General features: G+C 41.7%; 1 protein-coding gene across 23 annotated transcripts; it reads right to left on the bottom strand.

Moving 5' to 3' along the window:
* Nucleotides 1–857: 857 nt before the first annotated feature.
* LOC143477794 (uncharacterized) lies at nucleotides 858–22,795 on the bottom strand. Of its 23 annotated transcripts, none has more exons than XM_076976556.1 (28): nucleotides 22,268–22,795; nucleotides 20,280–20,474; nucleotides 20,144–20,203; nucleotides 19,836–20,001; nucleotides 19,525–19,751; nucleotides 19,362–19,410; nucleotides 18,846–19,033; nucleotides 17,710–17,795; nucleotides 17,419–17,472; nucleotides 17,052–17,226; nucleotides 11,374–11,429; nucleotides 10,665–10,751; nucleotides 10,147–10,258; nucleotides 9,019–9,205; nucleotides 8,371–8,688; nucleotides 8,139–8,282; nucleotides 7,925–8,008; nucleotides 7,290–7,358; nucleotides 6,853–7,049; nucleotides 6,649–6,744; nucleotides 6,370–6,529; nucleotides 4,186–4,293; nucleotides 3,991–4,087; nucleotides 3,380–3,610; nucleotides 2,143–2,215; nucleotides 1,894–1,983; nucleotides 1,634–1,755; nucleotides 858–1,058 (listed from the first exon to the last, which is right to left on the bottom strand). In XM_076976556.1, exons 10-27 carry the CDS (start codon nucleotides 17,186–17,188, stop codon nucleotides 1,659–1,661), a joined length of 2,343 nt encoding a protein of 780 aa, XP_076832671.1. In that variant the 5' UTR covers nucleotides 17,189–17,226; nucleotides 17,419–17,472; nucleotides 17,710–17,795; nucleotides 18,846–19,033; nucleotides 19,362–19,410; nucleotides 19,525–19,751; nucleotides 19,836–20,001; nucleotides 20,144–20,203; nucleotides 20,280–20,474; nucleotides 22,268–22,795; the 3' UTR covers nucleotides 858–1,058; nucleotides 1,634–1,658. The 23 variants fall into 23 exon arrangements, with proteins under 23 accessions (XP_076832671.1, XP_076832675.1, XP_076832672.1 ...); XM_076976560.1 differs by having other exon boundaries at nucleotides 17,052–17,221; XM_076976557.1 differs by having other exon boundaries at nucleotides 18,907–19,033.
* Between the last annotated feature and the right edge of the window lie 1,890 nt (nucleotides 22,796–24,685).

Genomic DNA, 24,685 nt, shown 5'->3' with positions numbered 1-24,685 from the left:
CAAAATGTATTTTTAATACCAGGTGTGATTGAACCTTCATGCAGTTGGTGACTCCTCTTTAGAGGGAAACCGATGATGGAGATGCAATGTTTTATTTCCTAACCCTCTTTAGAGGAATACGAGGTCTTATTTCCTGTTCATTTGTCCTTACTCCAAACAGGTGCTCCTAACAATGGACGATGACCTGGACACCATTCAGAGAGATAAAATCTACGTCTTCTAACTTCTCCTGGCTAATGATTGGACAATACTGTAGCCTTCCAATAAGAGGCCTTGCAGCCCTGAAGATTCGTCTCAACAGCCAGACGTTAGTCAGTGTTGGGCTCCCTGTAGAGTGATGCTGTGAGGACACTGAACGTGCCAATCAGATTGTCCTTCACACCTGCTGGAGCTTCTCGAGCTTCTTGTTGCCGTCACCATCGTAATGATCGAGCTCTGTCGCTGTGACACTCTGCTTCTGTAATGCCGGCAAAGACGACGTTCAGTGCTTCAGTATTTCAAGTGGAGAAAAATCAAACCTGCCATGCAAACGTCAATGCATTTTGCACTTGTTGTTTCTTTTCCTACGTCGCCCGAGTCGTGTGTTAGTCAATCCGCTCCCTTCCATGTTGGTTTGGGGCCTCTTGGGTTTGACTGAGGAGTGAATGCTCTAGTTCACCAGGACACTTTACTAGTCCTTCTGTGATAGTGAACATGGTGGAATCTAATTTGCACAGATGTAAAAAAAAAAAAAAAGTGATGTTTTTAATAACTGATGGTTGAGAGTAATGAATAAAGCATTTGTATGTTTTCTCAGTAGCGCAAGTGGGTGTGTGTCAGGATGTCCTGTAGATCGGTAAAATAACAATTACAGCAGGTCTAGAATCAGATTAAACTTTATTCACTTTTCTGTGATGTGCAAAAACGGCAGTTTTTTTTCTCTGCTGCAAGTCATTGTTCTGCTTTCTTCTGACTGCACTCGTGGTGGAGCTGAGAAGAATCCACGGTGGGGCATGTGCTGCAGAATCGGTGTGCAGTAGAAGTGCTATTGCTGAACAGAAGGTCTATTCCTGATCTTACTGTAAGCACAGAAGTGAAACACACACCATCAAACATCACAAGCCACACTGATGTAAAACACCACAGATTTATTCGTTTTACAAAAATAAATGCAAAATTTCGTATCTACATGAAAAGGATTTACAGGCTAAGCACTGTCTGGTCCCCAAGTGTCACATCTGTAAACACGTTGTTTTGTGAAGCACAACACTCCTAGGAAGCTGTAACCTTCATATGGCTTACACAACCTCTGTTGGTGATCCTCATCTTCAGACTAAGATTAGGGACTATAATATCTAGATCAAGATAATCCTGTCATCAGGATTTATGAGGCTTTTCTGTTGTGGAAATGAACTTGTACAGCAGTTGTTTAATGGCATGGCATCAACACATACAAAGGTATGAAGGGATTAAAGGGGACAGATGTGTTGAATACTACACTTTAAACACTGTATATGTACACTGTAGATGCACACGACTGTCATTAGTGTTATACATTCTGTGTTTAAGTCTCTTGACAATTTCATGTGTTCTCTTATGTCCATAGGCATGTTTGTATTCTGTCTATCCATTGATTTGTTTGCACTGGACATACATGGACATCAGTGGGTTGTGCCTCTTCAGTAATGGTAGACCTTGATCTGATTCTTCTTGTCCAGGCTGAGCTGGACCAGCCCATTGGTGGGCGGGGCAGCTGGGTAGCGTGTGAAGAGAGGCCTGGGCAGAGGTTCAGGAGAATACAAGGGTGCAAGAGAGTGTGTGTGAAAATATGATGCATTCTGTTCCCGTACTGGTTTGTGTGTGATACGTACATGTGTATAAGCTGAGGGGGAGAGAGAGATTGTGAAAGGATACACATTTGGGTCTTTGCGTCGTGATTCCAGCCACCTTTTGTTGTCGTCGATCAGTCTCTGCAGCCTCTGGCCATCTAGCTCAGAGGAGAGACTACACACACACACACACACACACACACATAATGAAAAAGCACTGTATGAGTTCATCAATTTTCCTTTCAAAATCAACAGCAGCACTGATCCTGTGAGAGAGAGTGAGAGTGAGAGATTGTGACCAAGCCTGCACAGGTGTGCAAGTGTGTGTAGTCACCTTGCTGGAGTGTATCCACTATATGCTCTGGTAGCCCTCATAGGATAGCGGGCACTGGTATCCATGGAAACTCCTAAAATCAGAGTAGTCTTAATACAGGTAGTGCGGTTTAGATTTCTGAAGCCAATTTGACACAGCAGGTCTCTACACTGCACCACCCTTACACTGGAAAAGATCGGCATTATCCTAGCACAGAAAATCAATGGTCATCAACTATGTGAAAAAAGCTATAAATCCAGCAGTGACTGGTTTGTGCTTGAGGGAGAGGCAGAAGTTTTCTATTTGTATTCAAAGGTTTTACAAGTGATGAAGAAATGAAGCATTAGTGAAAATCACTGCAGCCCACTGTGTGACCACAGTTAGGTAACGGCGTTAGGTAACGGCGTCATTTAGTCAGTAACGGGATAATATAACGCAGTTGACGTTACTGGTCATTAAAAGCGGTGCATTACTATATATTGATATACTAACAGTAATCCGAGCGGATCGCTGCCCAGGCTAGTGAGGAGTAACAGATCTCGATAGGTCACAGTTCTCTGTGTTACGGTGTAACACCTGTTTAACTTAACAAGTCAGTAAGCGATTGGCTAAGGCACCGTTATGGTAGCCAATCAGAGCCAGTGTTTTTACACGCGCGCCGAAGCACACCAGTGACACACGACACGGAGAAGAGGCAGAAATGGCGAGTCAGGAACAAGCCGAAGAAAAATTAGCATTTTCAAGGTGGCGATATAAACATTATTTAAGAAAATACTTGAAGTTCCTGAATGTCTACCAGACTGGGTATTTGATTTATTTAATTAAGAATAGAGGTTTTATTCTAAGTTTACTTCTGTTGTGAACAAACCAGTTGTCTCAGGTTGAGAGAATTTAATTTAATTTGAAAGATGTAAATGCACTTTATATAGTGTAACTGTTTGCTTTTGCTTTTTTTTTTTTACAAAGATTTGGGATTATAAAGGATTTTATCCTGCACTGGTCTGTGGATGTGCAGTAAATATCAAAAGTTCAACACCTTTCTGATCTACTCATTTCAACTGACTGTGAAAACTGCTTTTTCAAAAAATCCTTATTCCTTGGCATATAACTTTTTTTTTAACTGTAATGCAAATAGTTACTTTCCCTGGTAACGAGTTACTTTTATTATAGAGTAATTCAGTTACTAACTCAGTTACTTTTTTGAACAAGTAGTAACTATAACGAATTACTTTTTTAAAGTAACGTTCCCAACACTGACCATTAATGGTGGAGTGTAAGAAGCTGTTCTGAGCCACTGAAGAGGAGGCGGGGCTTGGTGTCCATGCCCAGGACGGGGCAGGAGGGAAGGAGGAGGACGGAGGTGGCTGAGGGAGGGGCTGGACGCTCCTCCCAGTGAAAGATCCCAGTTCACCCAGCACTGTGTTCAGCTGGCCAGAGATCTGCTGCAGGGACTCTGCTAACTGCTGCACTTTCACTGGCACTGCATGTGCTGAAACAGAGAGTGGGAGTAGCAGAGAGGAAGACCAGAGTTTGGGTGTATTACTGCTAGAGAAATAAAAACATCAGATAACTATGAACCAACAAGACCAGAGTGGACTCTAGAGCTGTTTACAGTTGTGGGCATATTTTTAGTTTTCACAGTTTGCTTCCTCAGCTTTTTTTAAGAACCTTTTTTAAGAACCTTAATGAAGTACAATTATTAACAGTCCATAATTGTTCATTGCTGCTAAACTGCTCCTGAATCGTTGGGAGATGTTGTTCTGGAAGGATGTTTTGATACCTTCCCTTATTCATGGCTAACCAAAATTAGTGCCTTCTTAAAATGTCTGCCCGTGTGTGTTGTGCATGCACATGGAGTGTGTGTCTCACTCGTCTCCTCTTGGCCACACACACCGCTCGTCTCTGAGTCTATGACATCAGAGACTCTCCGATCTCCCACCAGCCGCTCGCCTTCATCACATGACAGCTGAGACAGTAAAACATTGTAAAGCCCAGGTAGGTATTAATGTGGGTTTGTACATAAGTGTGTGGGTGCAGGCATACGCGTGTGTGTGTGTGTGTTACCTCCTCTGCCAGTGACGTGTCCAGCTGGCCGAGTCTCTCCTCCTTCTTTCTCAGGAGCTCGTGGCCCTTCTGGACCGTCTCCCTCAGCTTCTCCAGCTCACTCACCTCCTACAGCACAGGGGAGCAGAACATCTAAGAGGAGCTATACTCATGCTTCCTACTCTCTCCCATCTGACCTGGCTACATGGCTGTAGGCACTGCAAGACCTAACGTGCTTAGACCCACCACAGCACTGAAACTGTCTAAAGTAGTTAACAATCTCTTAATATTCTCAGATAAAAGGTCAATCACTCTCCTGGTTCAAATCCTACCTGACCGATCGTTACCTATTTGTACTTGAAAATAATGAATGCTCATAAGGATCTGTATTGGGTCCCATGTTATTCTCATTATATAGGCTAGCAAGCATTTGTAGGCATAGTATTAGCTTGCATTGCTATGCAGATGATACTCAGTTTTATATGTATATATATATATATATATATATATATATATATATATATATATATATATATATATATATATATATATATATATATATATATATATATATATATATATTTTTTCTAATTTGGAAGTGTAATTACTTACACTTATATATATATATATATATATATTCTAATTTGGATGATGTCAACACTACTACCAAAACTGAGAACTGCATCCAAGAAATAAAGAACTGGATGGCATCTAATTCTCTTCTTCTAAATTCTAATAAGACTGATGTGTTACTTCTTGGATCCAAGGGTGCTAGAAGCAATGGGTCTGATCTTCTTATTACACTAGATGGCTTTTCAGTAACACCTGAATTTCCTGCTAAAAGTTTAGGCGTCACTAGTGATTAGGATCTTTCATTTGACACACACATATGCAATGTCACTAATGCTGCCTTTGCACCTTCATGTAATATTGCCAAGCTGAGACATGTACGTTCGGTATCAGACGCAGAGAAACTGGTCCACAATCTCATCAAGATTGGACTACTTTTAATTGGATGCTCTAAACCAGGTATCACCAAATGGCGGACCGCGGTCCGGATCCGGACCCGAATGCCGTCCTGTCCGGACCCAATCACATTCCTTATTAACTGGATACGGACCCAAATGCCAAAAAAACGGGAGACTATATTTTAAACCGGAGAATTTATTTTCAGACGAGTGTTACGCTCACCACCCATTTGAGTGTTACGTCCCCCCCCCCCCCACCCGCTCAACAACTTTCGTTTGCCACCCCCCCCCCACCCCCCCGCTCAACAACTTTCGTTCGCCACCGCGGACCCGGACCTAAGGTCTGAGCTATCTGCCAAAAATGGACCGCGGAAAGATTTAATTGATTACCCCTGCTCTAAACAGTCCCTAAAGAAAGTCCAACTTGCTGCATTCCAACTTGAATCCAAGAGCCAGAGTCCTAACTAGGCCTTGAGAAGTGCATCACATTAGTCCTACTCTCTCAGCATTGCACTGGCTCCTGGTTAAATATCAAACTGATTTTAAAATTCTTCTGTTCTGCTATAAAGCATTAAATAGTCCTCCACAATATCCGAGTAAACTTACTGCATACCATAATCCATCTCACCTGCTGCTCTCTCAAAGCGCAGGATTGCGCTCAGATCCGAAAACTACAAGATTACAGCCGAAGGCAGAGTAATGTCTCAGTACCCTCATGCCTGTGGTCACCTCCAGGCCCCTCTCTTTAGTTATGCTGCTAGGGATAAGCCTGCTGGAGCCACATGCTAAGTCACTGGCACGTGTGCTATATATATGGAAGTTTAATTTGATTTTACATATTAACCTGCATTCTGTATCTTGACTACATGTTTCTACAAAGACAATTCCATAAAGGAGCTAGAAGATGCTCTGGGTTGCCAGTGGATGTGCTGATGCCGTGGATGCATGTGCCAATACGGCCAGCATCCTACCTGAGGCCCAGCATCCATATTGGAGAGACTGTGACTGCTCAGATAGACACAGGACTATAAATATGAACTTAAAGTTGCTGGGCCAATGGAGCATGGCTTCCCTTTGGGGTCTTGGTCCTCCCAAGGTTTCTTCCTAATCCGCATAGGGAGTTTGTCTCTGCCACACTTGCCCCTGTCTTGTTCAATAGGGATCTGGACCCATGCGCTTGTGACACCATGTTTTGTAAAAAGCGCTTTATAAATAAAACTGACTAGACTTGACGGACCTGGCAGAGAGGCTGAGCAGAGCCTCCTGCAGCGGACCTCTGCGGGCTGGGGTGGGCCGTCCTTAGTGCCGCCTGTCTCGCTCTCAGACAGCTGGTCTGTTTCTCCAAGAACTGTCTTGCTCTCTGCAGGACACCTTCACCTGAGATATACTCCCGCAAGCTAGAGAGAGAGAGAGAGAGAGAGAGAGAGGAGATTACAAACGAGTATATAAACATATGATAAATACATACAATCGGACAGCCTCCCTCCCCACCCACACCCCACCCACACCCACATACTTGTCTATGCTGCGGGAGGTTGTGGGAGGTGGGCACAGGGGAGAGAGGAGGTTCCATTTCCTCCACCCGGAGGGAGCCCTCCACACCAACACAGATCTGTACATGTACACACTCTGTGTACCGTGCATTTGTGTCACCAGAGACCAGTACTGACTTGGTCAAAGCTAATGTGTGTGTATGTGTGTGTGTGTGTGTGTGTATTACCTGAGCCTTCTGTGGAGTTCATCACATCTAGCCTGCAGTTTTTCTCTCTCCTCCATCATCCTTCTGCTCTCCTCCCTCTCTCTCCTCCTTCCCTCTCTCTCTTTTTCCAGCTCCTCCCTTTCTCTCCTCCTCTCATCTCTTAATCGGTCCAGCTCCGCACGCAGACTGTCCCGTTCTCTCAGGACACGTGGGAGAGCCTGGGACACACACACACACACACACAACCTAACATAACAGTTCACAATGACACACACACACACACACACACACACACACACCTGGGGGGGACACACAACCTAGCATAACAGTTTACAATGAAACACACACACACACACACACACACACACACACACACACACACCTGGTCACAGACTCTCAGATACACACACACACACACACACACACACACACACCTGGTCACACACACTCACACGCACCTCTATCCCCTTCTCAACTTCATCTCCTTCCTCACTCAGCTGTTGTCTCCTCTTCTTCAAATCTGCAGCCTACAGACCAACAGTACGAACACACACACAGATCATTTTATCAGGCAGCTGAGTGACTGGACTGAAGATTCACACACATGCATGCATGCACATGCACACGCACACACACACTCCAGACATGATCTATTCATTTTTTTTCTTCAAAACAGGTCATTGAGTCAGTTAACTTCTCAGCACAAAGAACTGACTGACGAATGATTAGTAACTTATAAGTACAGCTATAAGGGCACCTAACCTAAGGGCACCTGGAGCTCAGTGTACCAGTTGCACATACACACTCAAAGTAGGTAAAGTACCTGAGTTTGGAGTAGCGCACACACACCTACACACACTCAAATAAAGTAGGTAAAGTACCTGAGCATGGAGTTGCACACCCACCCACACACACACACACACACACACTCAAATAAAGCAGGTAAAGTATCTGAGTTTGGAGTAGCACACCCACACCCACACACACACACACACACACACACTCAAATAAAGCAGGTAAAGTATCTGAGTTTGGAGTAGCACACCCACACCCACACACACACACACACACTCAAATAACGCAGGTAAAGTACCTGAGTTTGGAGTAGCAGTTCCTGAGTTTTGAGCTCTTTGGTTTTCATGTCCAATTGCTCAATCATCTTCTGCACTTCTAACTCCTAAACACACACACAAGAAAAACAAACAAATACAAACAACTCACACCGTCTTTATACACATAAACACCCGACTGGGTATGGCAGAAGAGGCGTTTTTGCACGTGAGTATCGTATGGGTGTGGGATCTTACTTTCTGCATGTGTATTTTGTGGGTGTGTTGGAGCTGAGAGTCGAGCTGTAGTCTGAGCTGATCTAGCTGGGACGTGTGCGAAGCCTGCATCCTCTCCCTCTCCTCCAGATGAGCCCTCAACATGCGCTCCCTCTCCACGCTCTCCTGCACACACACCATGTGATGAACACACATTGGCTCGGTCTCTCAGGTGATCACTGAGCTGTGAGTAAATGAATTCTCCCTGCCACACCTCCTCCAGGTGCTTGTGTCTGAGGGTGAAGAGCTGCTCCTGGTGCTCCTGCGACAGCTGCTCCAGCTTCCTGCTGTGCTCCCTCTGCACCTCCTCCAGGTGCTCGTGTCTGAGGGTGAAGAGCTGCTCCTGGTGCTCCTGTGACAGCTGCTCCAGCTTCCTGCTGTGCTCCCTCTGCACCTCCTCCCTCACCTCCTGCAACAGACCAGACAACTCACCACACATACACTCACACACACACACACACTCCTTCTCTCTCTTTTTCTTTTCTTCGTCCACGTCCAGCTCAGTCTCCTCTGCCACCCTGAGTTCACTGTCCTGCTCATACACAGACAAACACACCAACACATGCAAACACACATGCATAAACATGCATGTACAGACATTCACAAGATCTGTGTGTGTGTGTGTGTGTGTGTGTGTGTGTGTGTGTGTGTGTGTGTGTGTGTGGGTGTGTGTGTGTGTCAGGTAGAGCAAGGTGCTACAGTAACACTAAGATCACGTGAGCACACACAGTGATGTTAGTGGCGCTGTATAAAAATGTGTATAAAAGCTGGGAACATAATGTATGAACAACTGCAGTGTAAAGACTACAAAGGTGACAGTGAGCTAAAAGTCAGAGCATTATATTCTAGCAGGTGTTTCCACCTCATGGACAGACGCCTTCTTCGGCTCTTCATCCTCCTCCTCTTCATCCATGGCATGGCTGTGGCATGGCTGAGCACACTCCCGCTCCTGGGCCACTAGTTGGCGGTAGTGCTCATCACAGGGGTGGTCCCAGGTGGACTGGCCCGTGGAGAAGTTGAAATAGTATACTTCTCCAGTCACATCCTGACTGGAGAGTAGGAAAGAGAGACAAGCTCATCACATAGATAAACACACACATAAAAACACATGACATGTAGACAAGCCTAGGTTCTCCAGCACAGGACTGTCCACAAAGGTGTCAACAGAACAACATCTGAAACACTGAGTGGTGCTCTGGGTCTCATTGCTCAGATTAATAATGCCAAGTCTATAAGCAAATCTGCTGCATAGAGTGATGAAATATTAATTTTATACTTTGCAATTGTTAGTTTCGGGGACAACTAACATTAAATATCCCCTGGATCTTGTCTTTGTGTGTTTTATCTATGAAGGTACTGACTCATATAAAGACACCAGTTACACCTGACAATAAGGTTATAACATACTTTCCCCCAAACCATTTGAATACAGAATCCAAAAATGATTTCATATGTTAAATTGTGTCTGATCTTTTATGTCACATCATACTCTCCAACTTCAAAAATCCTCTTCTGCCTGTTATATTTTCTCTTGCCCAGTCTTATTTCCCAGTCAAAATATTCAGTCTTCTCCAGACTTGCAGTTCCATGGTATTTAAAAAAAAGTTGGGCTGTCTAATTTGCTCATTTAATCACCTAGGTCATAAGTGATTTAATGCCCACTTCTTGCAAGCTTCCAGAGAGTCTGTGTGACATTATGACACTCACAATAAAGTCCTGATGCATCCTACTTCTATAAATGGTACTTAAAATTATAACTGAGTTACAGGGGACAAAGGGCCTTGGTACGTCAGGTAATCAAGAACCTGAATGAACGAGCCAGCATGAATGAGACGTAGAGTTCTTGGAATGGAAGCCATTCCTCAATTAAGGGCACATTAGAGTATGCTTGGATTTTTTCTAAAAGGAACCAACGCTCACACCAACGCTCACTGCTCTGTGTGTAAGGATAAGAAAACTGGGTGACTGTATGAGAATGAGCTTGTCCTACCAGGGTTTCCATTCAGGAGGTAGTGGGGCTACAATCCCCTCTCTGGCCAGCCACAGCAGCTCTGGCTCCCCATCAGGGTCAATGCCAATTTCTCTGGCATACTCATGGACCTCTGAGGAGAAATACGGATAAGATGAATATACCCACAATCAGTATGATATTTTCAAATCAAGAAAAATCCCACAAATTCAAATATTTAAGTCCATAATGCATGGAGAATGATTCTATGTTATAAAGTGTAGCTATAGCTTGGACGAACATACAAGAGTCCCAACTGGACATGTGTTGTTAATATTATTATTATATATATTATTATTATTATTATTATTATTATTATTATTATTATATATTATTAAGTTATTATGTCAACATTATAATTTAGTTATTAAATGATGGGACTGTTGTAGCTTGTAGACTTTATCAATGGTGGATATTAAAGTATACCATTTCAGTAACATATATTAAAGTTTTATCCGGGGTCCTAAACTGTAACAGGTAGTATGCGACAGCTAATGTACCTTGTTCAGATGGGAGATAATTCTCATCCTCTTCCAGGATCAACTGGTCTCCAACTGGTCTCCGAAGGGCATCTGCTGTCATGTTGACTGAACATTAAGAAAAAGATTATGTAATATACGAATAACAGAAGTAGACAGATATTGCCATATTCTCTGTGGATTACTGTCTCTTGGGGGTTGTAGGGCACACCTGAAAATCCCACAGCAGGTAAAGTGAAACCCAGCACGCCTCACAGTGAGGCTCAAATGCCTTGTAAGTGTTTCCCAATGAACAAGTGATTATAAGAAGGGCTATGGTGCCATGTGATGTCATCAGAATGTGGGGAGAAAGCTTAAGAATTTGTGATGTTAGAAATCTGTTTCTTTTTAAAAATGTTTATTTTTATTTGCTTTTTCCATGGCCACATGGACAATGTTAACATGGTGGAATTCATAAAAATTGTACTGAGTCAAAGAAATCAAAGAAATAACCCATGCTCCATTAATTATATTATCCTGTACACATGAAATAAAGAGCTTGACAGTCATCAGCAGAATAAATATACATGTTATTTTTCTGAACCTTAGAAACCTACTACATAAATGTGTATATTTAATTTTTAATAATTGTGAATAAGCCTGTGGAAATCCATACTCATAAGAACTAAATATACTGTCTTACATAGAAGTATAAAATTATGTACAGTATATGAAAATATATTTTTCTCACCTGGTGTGTCTGTGAAGATCTTCGGTTCCTGCCCCGGCCTTGGCTGGTCACTTCTCCTAGGGTAAAAAAAATCTCCTGGATGAAAAATTAGAAAAAATAGAAAGATAGAAAGATCTAGAAAAAATAGAAAGATCTGGGAAGATTTGTAAGATTTGTAAAGATTGTAGTTGATAGTATTCTCAGATTGTAGGGTTGATAATTCTCAGAGCCAAATGTCATGCGACAATTTCTCAGCTTTTCAGCATCGAAACTGAATCCAAACATTCCACCTTCCCAACCAAACATTCTAAAGTTGAGTAGCACGTGATATGACAATTTCCTATTTTTTTAACTAAAACACCAAATCAGCCAGGCTGCTACAATAACCTGATGCAGCCTGGCTTGTACCCAAAGGGTTCATACCAGAGACCGTATATCAGTAGCGAACCGTGACCATTAAACCTGGGCGCGCTCCCATCCCCCCGAAAAAGAAGTGTTTCCTCTCCTAATTAACTACAATAAAGAAAAAAAAAACTGAGACGACAGTACAGCTTTAGACACGCAATAAACAGTAATATATGTACTAGATAACTTCTTAAGAAAAATAAGGTTCCAACAAAATAAGGTTCACAGCTCCGTGTTCCTCGGAAGCGGAATATGTAAACAACGCGCACGAGGACGTCAAAGGAATTAATCGAAACCAGAGCCCTATAGAGAGAGAGAGTCGCGTCAACTCCGTTCACTCCAACGGAGCAGTTTTTTTACTGCAATGGCGGATCGTGGAGCCTGTCAATAATTCCCGGAAGTTAGCAGCAAATACGAGCAGCGCAGTCAAACTGGAGCAGTGGACCATCTGTGATACACTTTTACAAGTTAGTACGCGTAAAAAAATCAGATTGTGTATTATAAGGACATCAGAATCAAATTAACAAGTGCATTTAAATGTGCATTAAAACATTTTAGTGAATTATCCACCTCTTAATAAGCAGATTTAGGGAACTAAATCTATGCTAAGGCAACGCGAATACGGTTAGCGAGATTTCACATTAACGACCGACAGCCTATTAATTGTAAATTCCTCTCTTAATGCCGTTTCACCTAAACGCGATGTTTTTGCGGGGTAGCTAAGTATTGGTTAAATACAACATTTGAGTGTGATTGTAGAGTGTGTTGGGTCGAGGAGGTGAAATGAGGATATCCATTTTGGAGTACCAGCTAACGTTAAGCTAACGCACAATAAGGAGGAGAGCCATTCTTGTGATGCATCACTGCTGATATTGATTAGAATGCATATTTAAGACTTCTAAATAGTACACAACAGTGTAATTTATAGATCAAGTGTTTGTAGGTATTGTTACTCTGTTGACTATTATCTGTATTATGCTCAGCAGACTGATGGCAAAGGGAGAGGGAAGGTCATCAAGAGAGATTGAAAACACAAGGTAAGTTGAAACTAGGGTGGCAGTTTTGATCAATGAATCTTACAAGACTAAAGAGTAATACAACATACTAAAATGTTATAGTACAGTATGATATATGTAATCATATGTAACCGTACTAGACTTGTATTCTATTATTGTATTATTTATGTTGTATTTAATTTATCTTGTTAGTGTATATTAGTGGCCTGCTGTGGGATAATTGGGTGCTGACCATGATGAGTGTTTTGCCTCTTGTAAGTTGTGTTGAGCAGCAGTTTTTTGTACGCTATTTCAGAGCTCCCTCTTGTGGATGAGTGGCATTACTGTTTCATTAACTTTGTAAAAAAGAAATCATTCAAGATGACCGTACGCAATGTCGAGCCGTTCGTGTGTCGAATTAATGTTGAACTCCACACATTGTAGCCTTGGACGAGATTTGTCCGTAAGTATCATAATATGACAAAATTGTGATTTTATTTTTGTTTGTGTAAAAAAATATGTGCATTTGAGTTGATCTGGATTTGTTATTGTGTGGTGTATAGTTAACATGTAACACGACAGTTTGCGATGTTAGCTAATGCTATGCTTGTACATTTTATTTCTTAGTTTTACGACGGCCTAAAGAGGGCAATGGTTAGAGGCCATTCTACAAATAAATCAACACAAAGAAACAAAGCTTGATTATTTGAAGCGTCGTTAACTCGCTGTCTAGCTGGTGAAATTAGATAACTCAGAGTGAGGGCAGCACAATGAGATTGAAAACACAACAAGGTAAGTTTCAAATAGCAATAAGAAATCCATGTTTATTACACTGCCGTATGTTGGCTGTAGGAGTGTAGGAGTAGTGATGTTGGCTGGGGGGCTGGAGCACTTGTAGGAGCAATGATTAGTCCAAATGTTGCTGTTGGAGTGACTAATGGGCTTGATGGCACATTTGGAGCTGTTTAGGGGTTACCGGATTTTGAAGCTTGGCTACTGGAGTTGTTTTTCAACTTTCTGGATTGGCTCTTGCTTCCAAAATGACCATCTTTTAACTGTTTCTTCTTTCTGTCATTTGGTATTGTTGCTGCCTCAATTCTCAACCTTAGCCGTATGAATCTTTTCATGATTTTGTCTTGTACTCCACAGCAAGCTGGAAGCTTACTGCAAAGTGCCTGAGCTTGTTTCTCCAAGACACTCACTGCATTGGGGAGTTCCATGAGGGAGGAACCAGTCTTGGTCCTAAATAGTTCCTCAATTTGCTGAATGAAATCATATGCGTCTTGGGAAGGATGACAAAGAGCACCTGCCTTGAACTCTTTTTAAGTTCAATAAGATGCTGTTTTCTCCAGCAGGACTGTCATCACTGTGCTGTGCTGCAATTTTGCATTTTTCACAGATGCTGGCAAACCTGATGACCTTGTGGACGATGTAGCCAGCAAGATGGAAGAGAATGCATTTCTCGCTCTTTGTGAGGTCAGGTGCAGCTGTGTTGACCGCCATTAGCTGTTCCACTCTGACTGATTGTATGACATTTTGCTCCACCGTGTCCAAGAAGTCTGCCAAAAAGCTACTGTTGTCTTCCAGGTAGCTGCCAGACCTGATGGCTGTGAGGAACTGTCCCACAGATATGATCCTCAGTGCATGATGGAATTCCACTGGAGTTGGGACAGGATTTTTAGACCTCACACAGCTGAAGGTATTTTCAAGGCAGTCTTGTGTGAATCTTAATGTTAACACAAACCTGTGTCCTCTAGTCAGCAACTCCTCTTGTATGGCTAAAATTGATGTTGTTGAAATGAAATGTGCCATATTTTGCCAATTGTGATTTTTACACCCCAATTGAAATTTGTCCTCCGCTTTTAACCCATCTGTGCAGTCAGAACACACACACACACACACACACACACACACACACACACACACACACACACACACTAGTGATTACTAGGGGGCTGTGGATCACACGTGCCCAGAGCGGTGGGCAGCCCTAGCCCGGTGCCCGGGGAGCAGTTGAGGTTAGGTGCCTTGCTCAAGGGCACCTCAGTCATGGCCTCAGGTCTGGGAATCGAACCCACGACCCTCCGGTCACAAGACCAGTTCCCTAACCGCCAGGCCATGACTGCCCTTTGTTGCCATTATCACCCCAGTCTGAACAGGCTTCCAGTGTCCCTTCTGACCAATCTTCATCCCACGGAACAGATGGACAATGTCCTGAAGGAAGGTGATGGCCTTTTGCTACTCCTCCATCTTCAGTCTGCTCAGGGACGTAAATGGATGACGAGATGACATTAGATCGAACCAATCATCAACTTGCTCCAGTAGCCACGCTGTAGTTGTGTAGGACAGAGGGCGTTTTTCTTGCTGCACCATGTATTTCAGCCCAGCACTTGTTGCCTTACTGAATACATTTAGAGCAGGACCAACCTTCATCTTGTCAAAGTGACTTTGCTCGATGGCTGCAGCTGACGGATGGGGAGCTATTTTTTAATGCCATCCCTTCCTGAAAGGCCACTAGGTCTTTAATAGGACCACTGAAACCTCATTAGAGAGGAGGTTCTCTTTGTTTACAATGTCCTCAGGAATGTTGAACACATGTCCACGGACAAGGGCACTTTTTAAGCTCTTTACCATATGTGGGACATCAGGCATGAAATAAAGTTGTCTGTCTGGTGTTTATGGATGTGGCACAGATGTTTTATTGAGGTTGACCCCAAAGGATCTCCACATAGCCTGCTTAGGGCTACCCATGTCAGTGGTGACGTTGAGCACATGTAGCCCTATGGATGCTGCCCTTTGTATTAATTCAATAATTATTGGCCTGTACTGTGCTCCGTTGGTAGTATTGCCAGTGAAAGTATATGCCACTACTTGCTTCCACCGTGTTGTGCTTCCAGCCAGCATAAAGACACAAGCATGTGTTGCTACTCCTGTGTGACCTGGCAAAGTCACATCACCATAGAGTTTGCCGGTAAGCATATGCAACTCCACACTTGGTGTGATTGCCATTTCATCCAAGGTCAACACACATTCCCGTTCAATCTCTGTCAACCCATCTACCTTCAGTTTAAGGAAATCAAACACCTCTGTCAGCACTCCAGGCTCAAATCTAACGCATTGCATCCTTCTCTGTAGGGTTCTTATTCCTTGCAGGGAAATTTGCAGTTCCTGCAGGGTCTTGTAACCTGTCCCACCAGCAGTAAAGCCAATTTTCAACGCCTTCTTAATTGTCTCATTGCTCCATTTCATCCCTTTTGTGGTTAGTCTGCCTAATGCTTTCATTTGATCTTTTGAAAACGTTTTCTTAAATCTTGTGTCCCTAACTTTCAGTGTCTTCTTGAGAGTGGCATTTTCCTTCCTTATTTTTTGTAGTGCTGCCTTTGTTTTCCTGATGATTCTTTCTTGTCTCTTTAATTTTTTCAATAACTCTGGTTGGCTGGCTTCTGGCTGATGGTTATGCTGACTGGCTGCTGGCTCACTGGGTTGTATTAGCTCTCCCTGTCTCTCCTCACTAGCCATGTTCTCTCTTTGTTCAATCTCACTTTCCCTTCGCTCTGTATCCTCATCCCTTATTTCCTCAGTTTTTGAAACTGCTGGATATAAAAGATATATACTATTTAGTCTGATTACGTATTAAATATTCTATCACTTAAAGAAATAATATAATTATTAGGAGTTCATACTTATTATACCTGTGTCACCTCTAACACTATAGCTGTGATCAGCATCTGTGGGCCCTGTCTTTACAGGTCCAGTGGTGCATCGTAGTGCAGGGGGCTTCCTCTTTCTGAGTGCGGGGCGATGCAAAAAAATGGTGGGAACAGCATCTGCTCTCAGCCTAGTCTTGCCCCGTTTGGTTCTGATGAACTGCTCTGCCTCAAAATGTGCCTGCAGAGTGATGTGAGTTTACTCCTCACACATGACAACTCAGTTTTGTCTACCCATATACATATCCCATAGTGGGTGAATACACAGTATTAGAGAACACTTACTGGATACGTATACACTCATTACATATATAAAAAACAACCAAGGGTGTGCAACAAGTTCAAATTCATATCACATCAATACTCATAATAATCATTTTCTCCTGTCTTTTTCTCCTCTCTCTCTTTAAGCCAAAGAACCATAGGGGATTCAATGGAGCCTGCAACCAGATAGCACCCTCAACCTGCACCCGAGTCTGTCTGGAGTCTTTGATTTTTTTTGTTCACTGTTCTGTATTTTAATAAATCATGCAATAAGCTTTCCAATAGTGTGTTTATTGTGAAAAGTGCAAATGCAGTGTTTGATGATTACCTCACATATTTTTTTTTTTTTGCTATTGTAATCTTTAGTGAGGGTAAGATTGCTCCTGCTGAGTTGAGCCAACCATTTTTTTCTCCTCTCAGTATCAGTGGAGAAACCATACATTTTTGCTCCTTTCTCGGATCCATTGGCGCATGCAGCACAGCAAACCACGGTGGACACTACACTAACAACATGGAGGAAAGGACACAGAAAAACTGCTTGACATGATATTCATATTTGAGATTATTAGAGATTTATTGATGAAGTCATTGCTGTAAATAAGTGTGTATTAAAAAGACAAGCTATATATAATTTATCAATGTATTTTAATATGTCATATACTGTCTGGATGTAAATGTAATGTGTTTTAATGTACCCTTTTAAAGCAGATTTCTGCACAATGAAGTCAAACAATTTCCTTCTGTCGTATCTGAAAGTCAGAAAATGTACATTAGTCATTTAGATTACTTAGGTCCCCAATACCATGGGATTACAGAAATCACCATGATTTAAAGATGTTAATGTTAGTGAACATGAAATTTAGTGAATAATGAAATTTAATCTGATCTGAATTTCTCACCCCTTCTTGTCCCTCAAAATATATAAATGAACGTAATATATAACAATTATAAAACAATCAAAGCATTAAACAGCAATGTGCTCTCACATTAGCCTAAATTTGCTCGCTATAAGGTCACAATAATCCTCAAATCGCAGTTCTGTCTCTGTGTTTATGCGCTCAAATTGAACTTCCTTTCAGGCGGGCAGCCATGTGGAGAAAATAAAACAGGGAAAATTAGCTCTGTATGAGGACATATACAGGACAGATGAAATTAAACACATTTCTGGAGTGTGGCAGCAACTCCGGCATTAAGTTAAACTATTACAGCCTAGCTAAAAAGGCAGAACCAGAAGGTAACATAGGCTTGGGGGCATTCTAAGACAATGGCATCCATCCACTGCACGGTCAACGAACTTGAGTGACCACGAGCAGTGACGGGACGACAGCACCAGCACCCCAGTCAACCATAAAACCCTTCGTCTATGAACCCCTGGATCTGTACCTTTATCTAAGGGGGGGGGGATGTTAATTATCAAACACTAAACCAAATAGGTGGGTTTTCAACCTAGACTTAAAAGATTGTGACTGTGTCAGTCCCCCGTACGCATTTTGGAAGGTTGTTCCAAAGCTGGGGGGCCTTATAAGAAAAGGCTCTTCCCCCTGCTGTTACCTTATTAATTTGTGGAACTAATAAAAGACCAGCACCCTGTGATCTTAGTTGACGTGGGGGTTCATAGTAGGAAATAAGTTCCTGGAGGTATTCAGGAGCAAGCCCGTGTAGTGCTTTATATGTTAATAATAGAATTTTAAAATCAATACGAAATTTAACTGGGAGCCAATGCAGGGCTGATAGGACTGGTCTAATATGCTGAAATTTTCTAGTTCTGGTCAGAACTCTGGCTGCGGCATTTTGAACTATTTGAAGTTTATTTAGATTCCTATTTGAACATCCTGACAGTAGTGAATTGCAGTAGTCTAATCTAGAGCTAACAAAGGCGTGCACCAATTTTTCGGCATCATCCTGTGATAATGCATTTCTTAATTTGGCAATGTTGCGGAGATGTAGAAATGCTATCCTAGTAGTATTATCTATGTATTTATCAAATGATAGGTCGGAGTCGAGTATGACGCCTAGGTTTTTGGCTACTGTGCCAGGTGTCCCAACTCCAGTGGAATTCCATCATGCACTGAGAATCATATCTGTGGGACAGTTCCTCACAGCCATCAGGTCTGGGAGCTACCTGGAAGACAACAGTAGCTTTTTGGCAGACTTCTTGGACACGGTGGAGCAAAATGTCATACCATCAGTCAGAGTGGAACAGCTAATGGCGGTCAACAGAGCTGCACCTGATCTCACAAAGAGCGAGAAATGCATTCTCTTCCATCTTGCTGGCTACATCGTCCACAAGGTCATCAGGTTTGCCAGCATCTGTGAAAAATGCAAAATTGCAGCACAGCACAGTGAGGACATCAAAGGAATGAATCGAAACTAGCTAGCGGTGGTACGCTAACGACAGCTAGCGTCGCCACAGCGGGCGGAAATTATCATACAGTTAAGCCCGCCCACTAAGAGGGAAGATATGATTGGTCAATTTTACTGTCATTTGAAACTGGTATTGCTGAATGGCCTATGTGCACGCTGTTAAGTGACGTAATTTCCGCTAAAAGGTTAGGATGGTTGTTGACATCCGGTAGCCATTGAAAGCGTACACTGTGCTAGCTATTCACCTCACCAGTCTTGTAACGAACATATTTACCGTGTTATTTACTTGGAAGTTTCCTTCATCTCCTGTCCGTTTACGTGTCCTAAACATGACAGGTAAACAAAAAAAAAGAAACGTTTCAACAATGTACAGACAGCTGGTGCAACCACCACTGCTGTGTGCCATTCTGCACAGCATCGACAGGTGTAATTCCTACCTGAGCTTCCACACCTTTCCAAAGGACTCAGAACTGCAGAAACAATGGGTGGTTAAGATCAGGAGAGATCATTTTATCGTCACGAGTACTTCCCTGAGTGTGTTCGCGACATTTTATCACTGCTGATCTACTCGAACCTCCCACTCCTGCTGGACGACGACGACTGCGACCTGGAGCTTTTCCTGTGCTATTTCAATGGAATAACTATACTATTCCAACTCCACGACCTGGAGTATGGGAAAGAACAGAGCGTCCACCCAACACTGATCTAACAGAGATGCAGACTGACCATGATGATGATGACCCCTTACCGTGTCATGAACATGACTACTGCGTCAGTAATGAGCCTGCTGTGCTTGATCTCTCCCTCAGTGAAAATGAAGAGCTACGCGAGGAGATATCAAGGCTCCGAAAACAAATCGAAGACTTAATTCTCAGCAGCAAGTTCTGTTTGGAGCGGTTTTCTTCACATGTCATCTGAAGTACAACGAGGCTAAATTAAATTTTGAAGAGAACAGGGTCTTATCAGATGATCAAAAGCATTTTTTTTTTACCACACACTGTAATCTGCCTATTCAATTTGGTACTGCAAACCTAACTCCACTGGCTGTAGTAGCACCTGGTTTTTGGGTTTTGGCTTTAGGACAACCATGGCATCCACGGGTCCAGGCTTCACCCCCTATTAATTTAAAAGATTGTGTTAGTAAAGTGACTGTGATACATTAACTAATATTAAATAATGAAATAAGACAAACCATTGTTCGTGGTTTATTCCACTTCTGTTCTGTCTGTGTGCATGAAAGGACAGGAGGGACGACAGACATGCCAGATTCAGAATAATGAGCTGTCTGGAAAAGCAATGCAACCAAGTGGTTGCAGATTCCGCAACCAGCAGCACAAGAGCAGTTGCAGCTAATGAGCACAACTGGCATTGAATCACGTAATGTCATCTGAAATACACAAGAGGCAAAATTTAATATCTTGAAAAGAAGACTTCAGCAATGTCAATAGGCGCAATATCTGTCCCATCATGTTGTTAGTGGTGAATGTCACTTGTCTATTGTCTCATGTAACGTTTGGCTATACTGTCTTTCTATTCTACAGTGTTGTGCATGGTTCAATCTACTAGTTCACAGAGCAACTATAAACTAAATATATTTTAGATTTAAACTTCATTTTCACTCCAGATGAAATGCTTACACATAGGAGTGAAACAGGCCTACTTATATTTATTAGGGATGCACCAAAAATTCGGCCACCGAAAATTTTAGGCCGAAATGGCTTAAATTTGCATTTTCGGTTTTCGGCCAAAATACTTTCATCACCGAAACAACACGGCCGAAACAATGTGTTGTGATGACGCAAGCAAAAATCGCCTGCACGTGTTTATTTGGATAAAGCTAGCAAAAAAGTTTTCCAGTGATGGCGCCAAGGCAAAGGACATTACACCAAAAATTATGGAACTCGTTGCCTTAGACGATCAGCCGTTCTCTGTCGTAGAGGATGTGGGATTTCGTAGGCTAATAGAGAACATTGAGCCCCGTTATGTTTTGCCGAGCAGATGACATTTCTCAGAAGCGTGTTTACCTGAGCTGTTTAATGTTGTTGCAACTCACGTCACGTTTTTATGAGAGAATTTATATTTATCTTTCAGGTCAATCAGTTATAATTAAATTTAACTCGTATAAAATACATATATTTATCCTCTCAGATAAAAACGGTCTGGAAGCGAGTTAAATTTAATTAGTGGTCGGCCATTGTCAGCGTTATCGCCGTTAACGGCCCACCACTAATTTTATTTTATAATATGCATTACTGTAATGTCAGTGCTAAATACATATTTTCAAATCAAATTTTGTAGTTGATTTATTCTTTGAATTGCAATGCTTTGATTTTTGTGAGGTTAGCCATAAATCCAATGTTACTAATAATTGGCATAATGTATTTCGGTGTTTCGGTTTTCGGCCTTGGTTTTCTCATTTTCGGTTTTCGGTTTCGGCTAAGAATTTTCATTTCGGTGCATCCCTAATATTTATATTATTTTGTTGTTTCCACCACCAACAACAGAACAGTGCAGGTTTTACTTCAACTGCTTCTTGAAGAGTGTTATCAGAATATGTTAATAGGTGTAAGTGTTGAAGCCACATGTTAATAAAGAAGTTAAAATGAAAGATTTGAAAGACAGATTGACAGATTTTAGAAAATGCAGTTTGAAAAATAGCTGAGGTGGACTATATTCTGCTTTTGAGTCATAGAGGTAGATAACAATAGCTCGAACTGTAAAATAAACTCCCATTTGTTTACTATAGGCAAAATAGACTGCTAATGATTCCCACACAGCTACTCTGCATTTGGCTACCATTGTAAGCTTTGAAAACCAATGCCTATGGTTATCACAGCTTACGTGAAGTAAGAGCAAGGATAAAAGATTGAACTTGTGTTGAACTAACTTTTGAACTTGTTCAACAGAACTTTGAACGTGACACAGAACAGAACTCGTGTCATTTTAACCAGTCCTACTCTCAGCTGGTGTGGCATATCTGTTTTCTTCATAGATCTGTAGCAGTGAGCCCTCACTGTTATCTCGTTAGCTTTACTTTTGCCTGATACTTCCATCAGAAATACAAACATGTTTTAAAAAGGCATTTCTAGTACTAGGACAGGTTGGTTCGTTACTAAAAACAACATCACTTCATTAGACTGCCACCTCAGGCTAGCTAGCTAACTAGCGTCAGCGACTTACCTTCAAAATTGCAGAGGTAGGATGAAACGTAGAACTTGAAACCCTTTTCAAGTTTACTCTGTGGCGTTGTACTTGATGCTCTGACAATACGACGCACATCGTTGACGGTAATCTTCGGTAACTCCAAGAGGCACCTTGCGAATTTCGTTGGCTGTGTTCGAAATAGATTACTACATACTGGATACTGCATACTGGACTCGGTATATACTGGATACTGCATACTGGTCCTCGTAGTAGTATGCAGTACAGTTTCCAGTATGCGACAAAAGCAAAGCACACTACGGGGTCACGTGAACGTAGCGTTGCATGATGGGATGCAGTACACCACGAAGATAGCTCTGTTCGCGTACTGGAATATTTTGCGGAAGTAGTAAGTCATCCGGGTATGTTTCGCGTACTGGAAATTTTCATTTTGGTCACATACTGCATACGACATACTGATTTGGGGCTCGATCAGTATGCCAGTAGTATGTAGTAGACTATTTCGAACACAGCCATAGACTCGGCCATAACATCGGCACTTCCGCATACCAACCGGAAATATGGTAACATCCTTACACCAAACGAGGAAGTGGTGCGTGCACCTAGGCCAAGGGGGAGACAGGCTCACAGGCTTCCACTTAACCCCTCACCTTCCAACACAGATTGAATAGACACGGTTGAATAATTTATTTGCTTATATTTTTGTAATTGTTTAGATGTCGACTGTCAAACTGTAAGTAGAAAAAATAAAATTGGATAAATTATATTATATATATTTATAATTTAAGAGAATTTCTAAGCCCTCTTAGAGGGCGTAGAGGGCCCTGACGGTTCCCCACTGCCATATAATATATATATATATATATATATATATATATATATATATATATATATATATATATATATATATATATATTAGTGGTGGGCCGTTATCGGCCGTTAACGGCGTTCGATAATGTGATACTCTTATCGGGCGATATAAAAAAATATCACCATTAATCTATTTTTAAAGTTGGGTTGGGAGCTGGGTCAAAATAGGTAAGCAAACTGATGACTTTCACCTTGATAGTTTAGCTCGAGTTATTCCTAACCAAATTGCACAGTAGGGAGCGAGAACGAGTTTTCAAACCTGTGAATTACCACACAAAACGAATCGTACGTGTGTTTACATGGATGCAGCCACGAAGCCGCCAGGTTTGCTTCATGGAAAATTCATTTTTAAGAAGCTTCCTAATGGAGACATTGACAAGACTAAAGTTGCAACGCGGAATTAGTTCATTGTAGGAGTTCTACCAGTCTGAAGTACCATTTAAACACAAAGCACCCGTTTGCTAATGCTGCTGACGCTGGGTCAAGCATCGATGCAGCCCAGGGGAAGAGTCGCCGTCGCCGAAAACAGGTTAAATGTACTAAATGTTGGCTTACATTTCAAATCCCATGTTTAGCTGAATAAACATGTTATCAACCCCTTTTAATGTACTGTATGTAGGCTTACAAATTCATGTTTGACTGAATATGCCTTCTTAAAGTATGTAGGCTTACAGTACTATTTTCATGTTTAACTGAATAAACCGTTGAACACGAGTACATTTTTTGAGCATGTTTTGTTTTCTTCAAGTATCAAAGTAGAACAGTTTTCTCAGGCAGTCATTGATGCATTTTGGAAACAGAAGATGAGCCCCTGGTCTAATGCGCCCTCTGTATTAAGAAACCGTATCTCAAAGACTGACTTTTAGTCATTACTTGGGTAGCACGCATATTCTGAATGAGCCATTTTAATCTAGATTAATTTCAGGATTTCAGTGAGATTAATCCAAATTAGAAAAATTAATCTATGCCCACCCCTAATAAAAACAAAATATTAAAAGTATTCTAAAACAAACAAAAATGGACAAATAAACGAACAAAAAAAAAGCCCAGACACTGCAGTAATGAAATTCTGTAATAAAGCCCATTTGGTAGTAGTAGTAGTAGTAGTAGAGAGATTTATTTTCATTGTACATGATACAACGAAATTCTGAGTGGTACCTCTTAGTCACATAAAAAGAATAAAAACAGTGCAAGACAACATATATACATAAAACATTCCACGAGTCGGTCGAGACAAATACTAATTCTGATTTTATAGCAGCGACATGGTATAAGTGAGGCAGTTATGGTGTGATGATATGACTGTTATGATTATATGGCATAGTATAACATATACTGTATTTATATTATGTATATAATATTAAAGTATTATAAATAAAATATTAATAGCAGCAATACAGGTTTTGTGGAGCAAAGTTGCAAATGAGAAATGAGGAACAAATTGATGGTGTCCTGGCTGGGTGGGATCTTTAATAATGTTGCTGGCTTTGTTATGAAGGCGGCCAGCATACACAGAGTCTAGATCTGTGAGTGGACTCCCTATGATCCTCTGCGCTGTTCTGACCA

The sequence above is a fragment of the Brachyhypopomus gauderio genome, chromosome 16 (assembly GCF_052324685.1).
Source record: "Brachyhypopomus gauderio isolate BG-103 chromosome 16, BGAUD_0.2, whole genome shotgun sequence".
NCBI classification, from domain to species: domain Eukaryota; kingdom Metazoa; phylum Chordata; class Actinopteri; order Gymnotiformes; family Hypopomidae; genus Brachyhypopomus; species Brachyhypopomus gauderio.
This window is presented reverse-complemented; position numbering and strand designations above follow the sequence as displayed.

Excerpts from the sequence above, each read along its gene's own strand:
- LOC143477794 (XM_076976556.1), bottom strand. The coding sequence starts at position 17,188 with ATGGATCCGAGAAAGGAGCAAAAATGTATGGTTTCTCCACTGATACTG. Across the intron at positions 6,530-6,648 it reads ACCTCCCGCAGCATAGACAA|CTTGCGGGAGTATATCTCAG; the intron begins GTATGTGGGTGT and ends CTCTCTCTCTAG. Across the intron at positions 2,216-3,379 it reads CTTACACTCCACCATTAATG|GAGTTTCCATGGATACCAGT; the intron begins GTCAGTGTTGGG and ends CTCTGATTTTAG.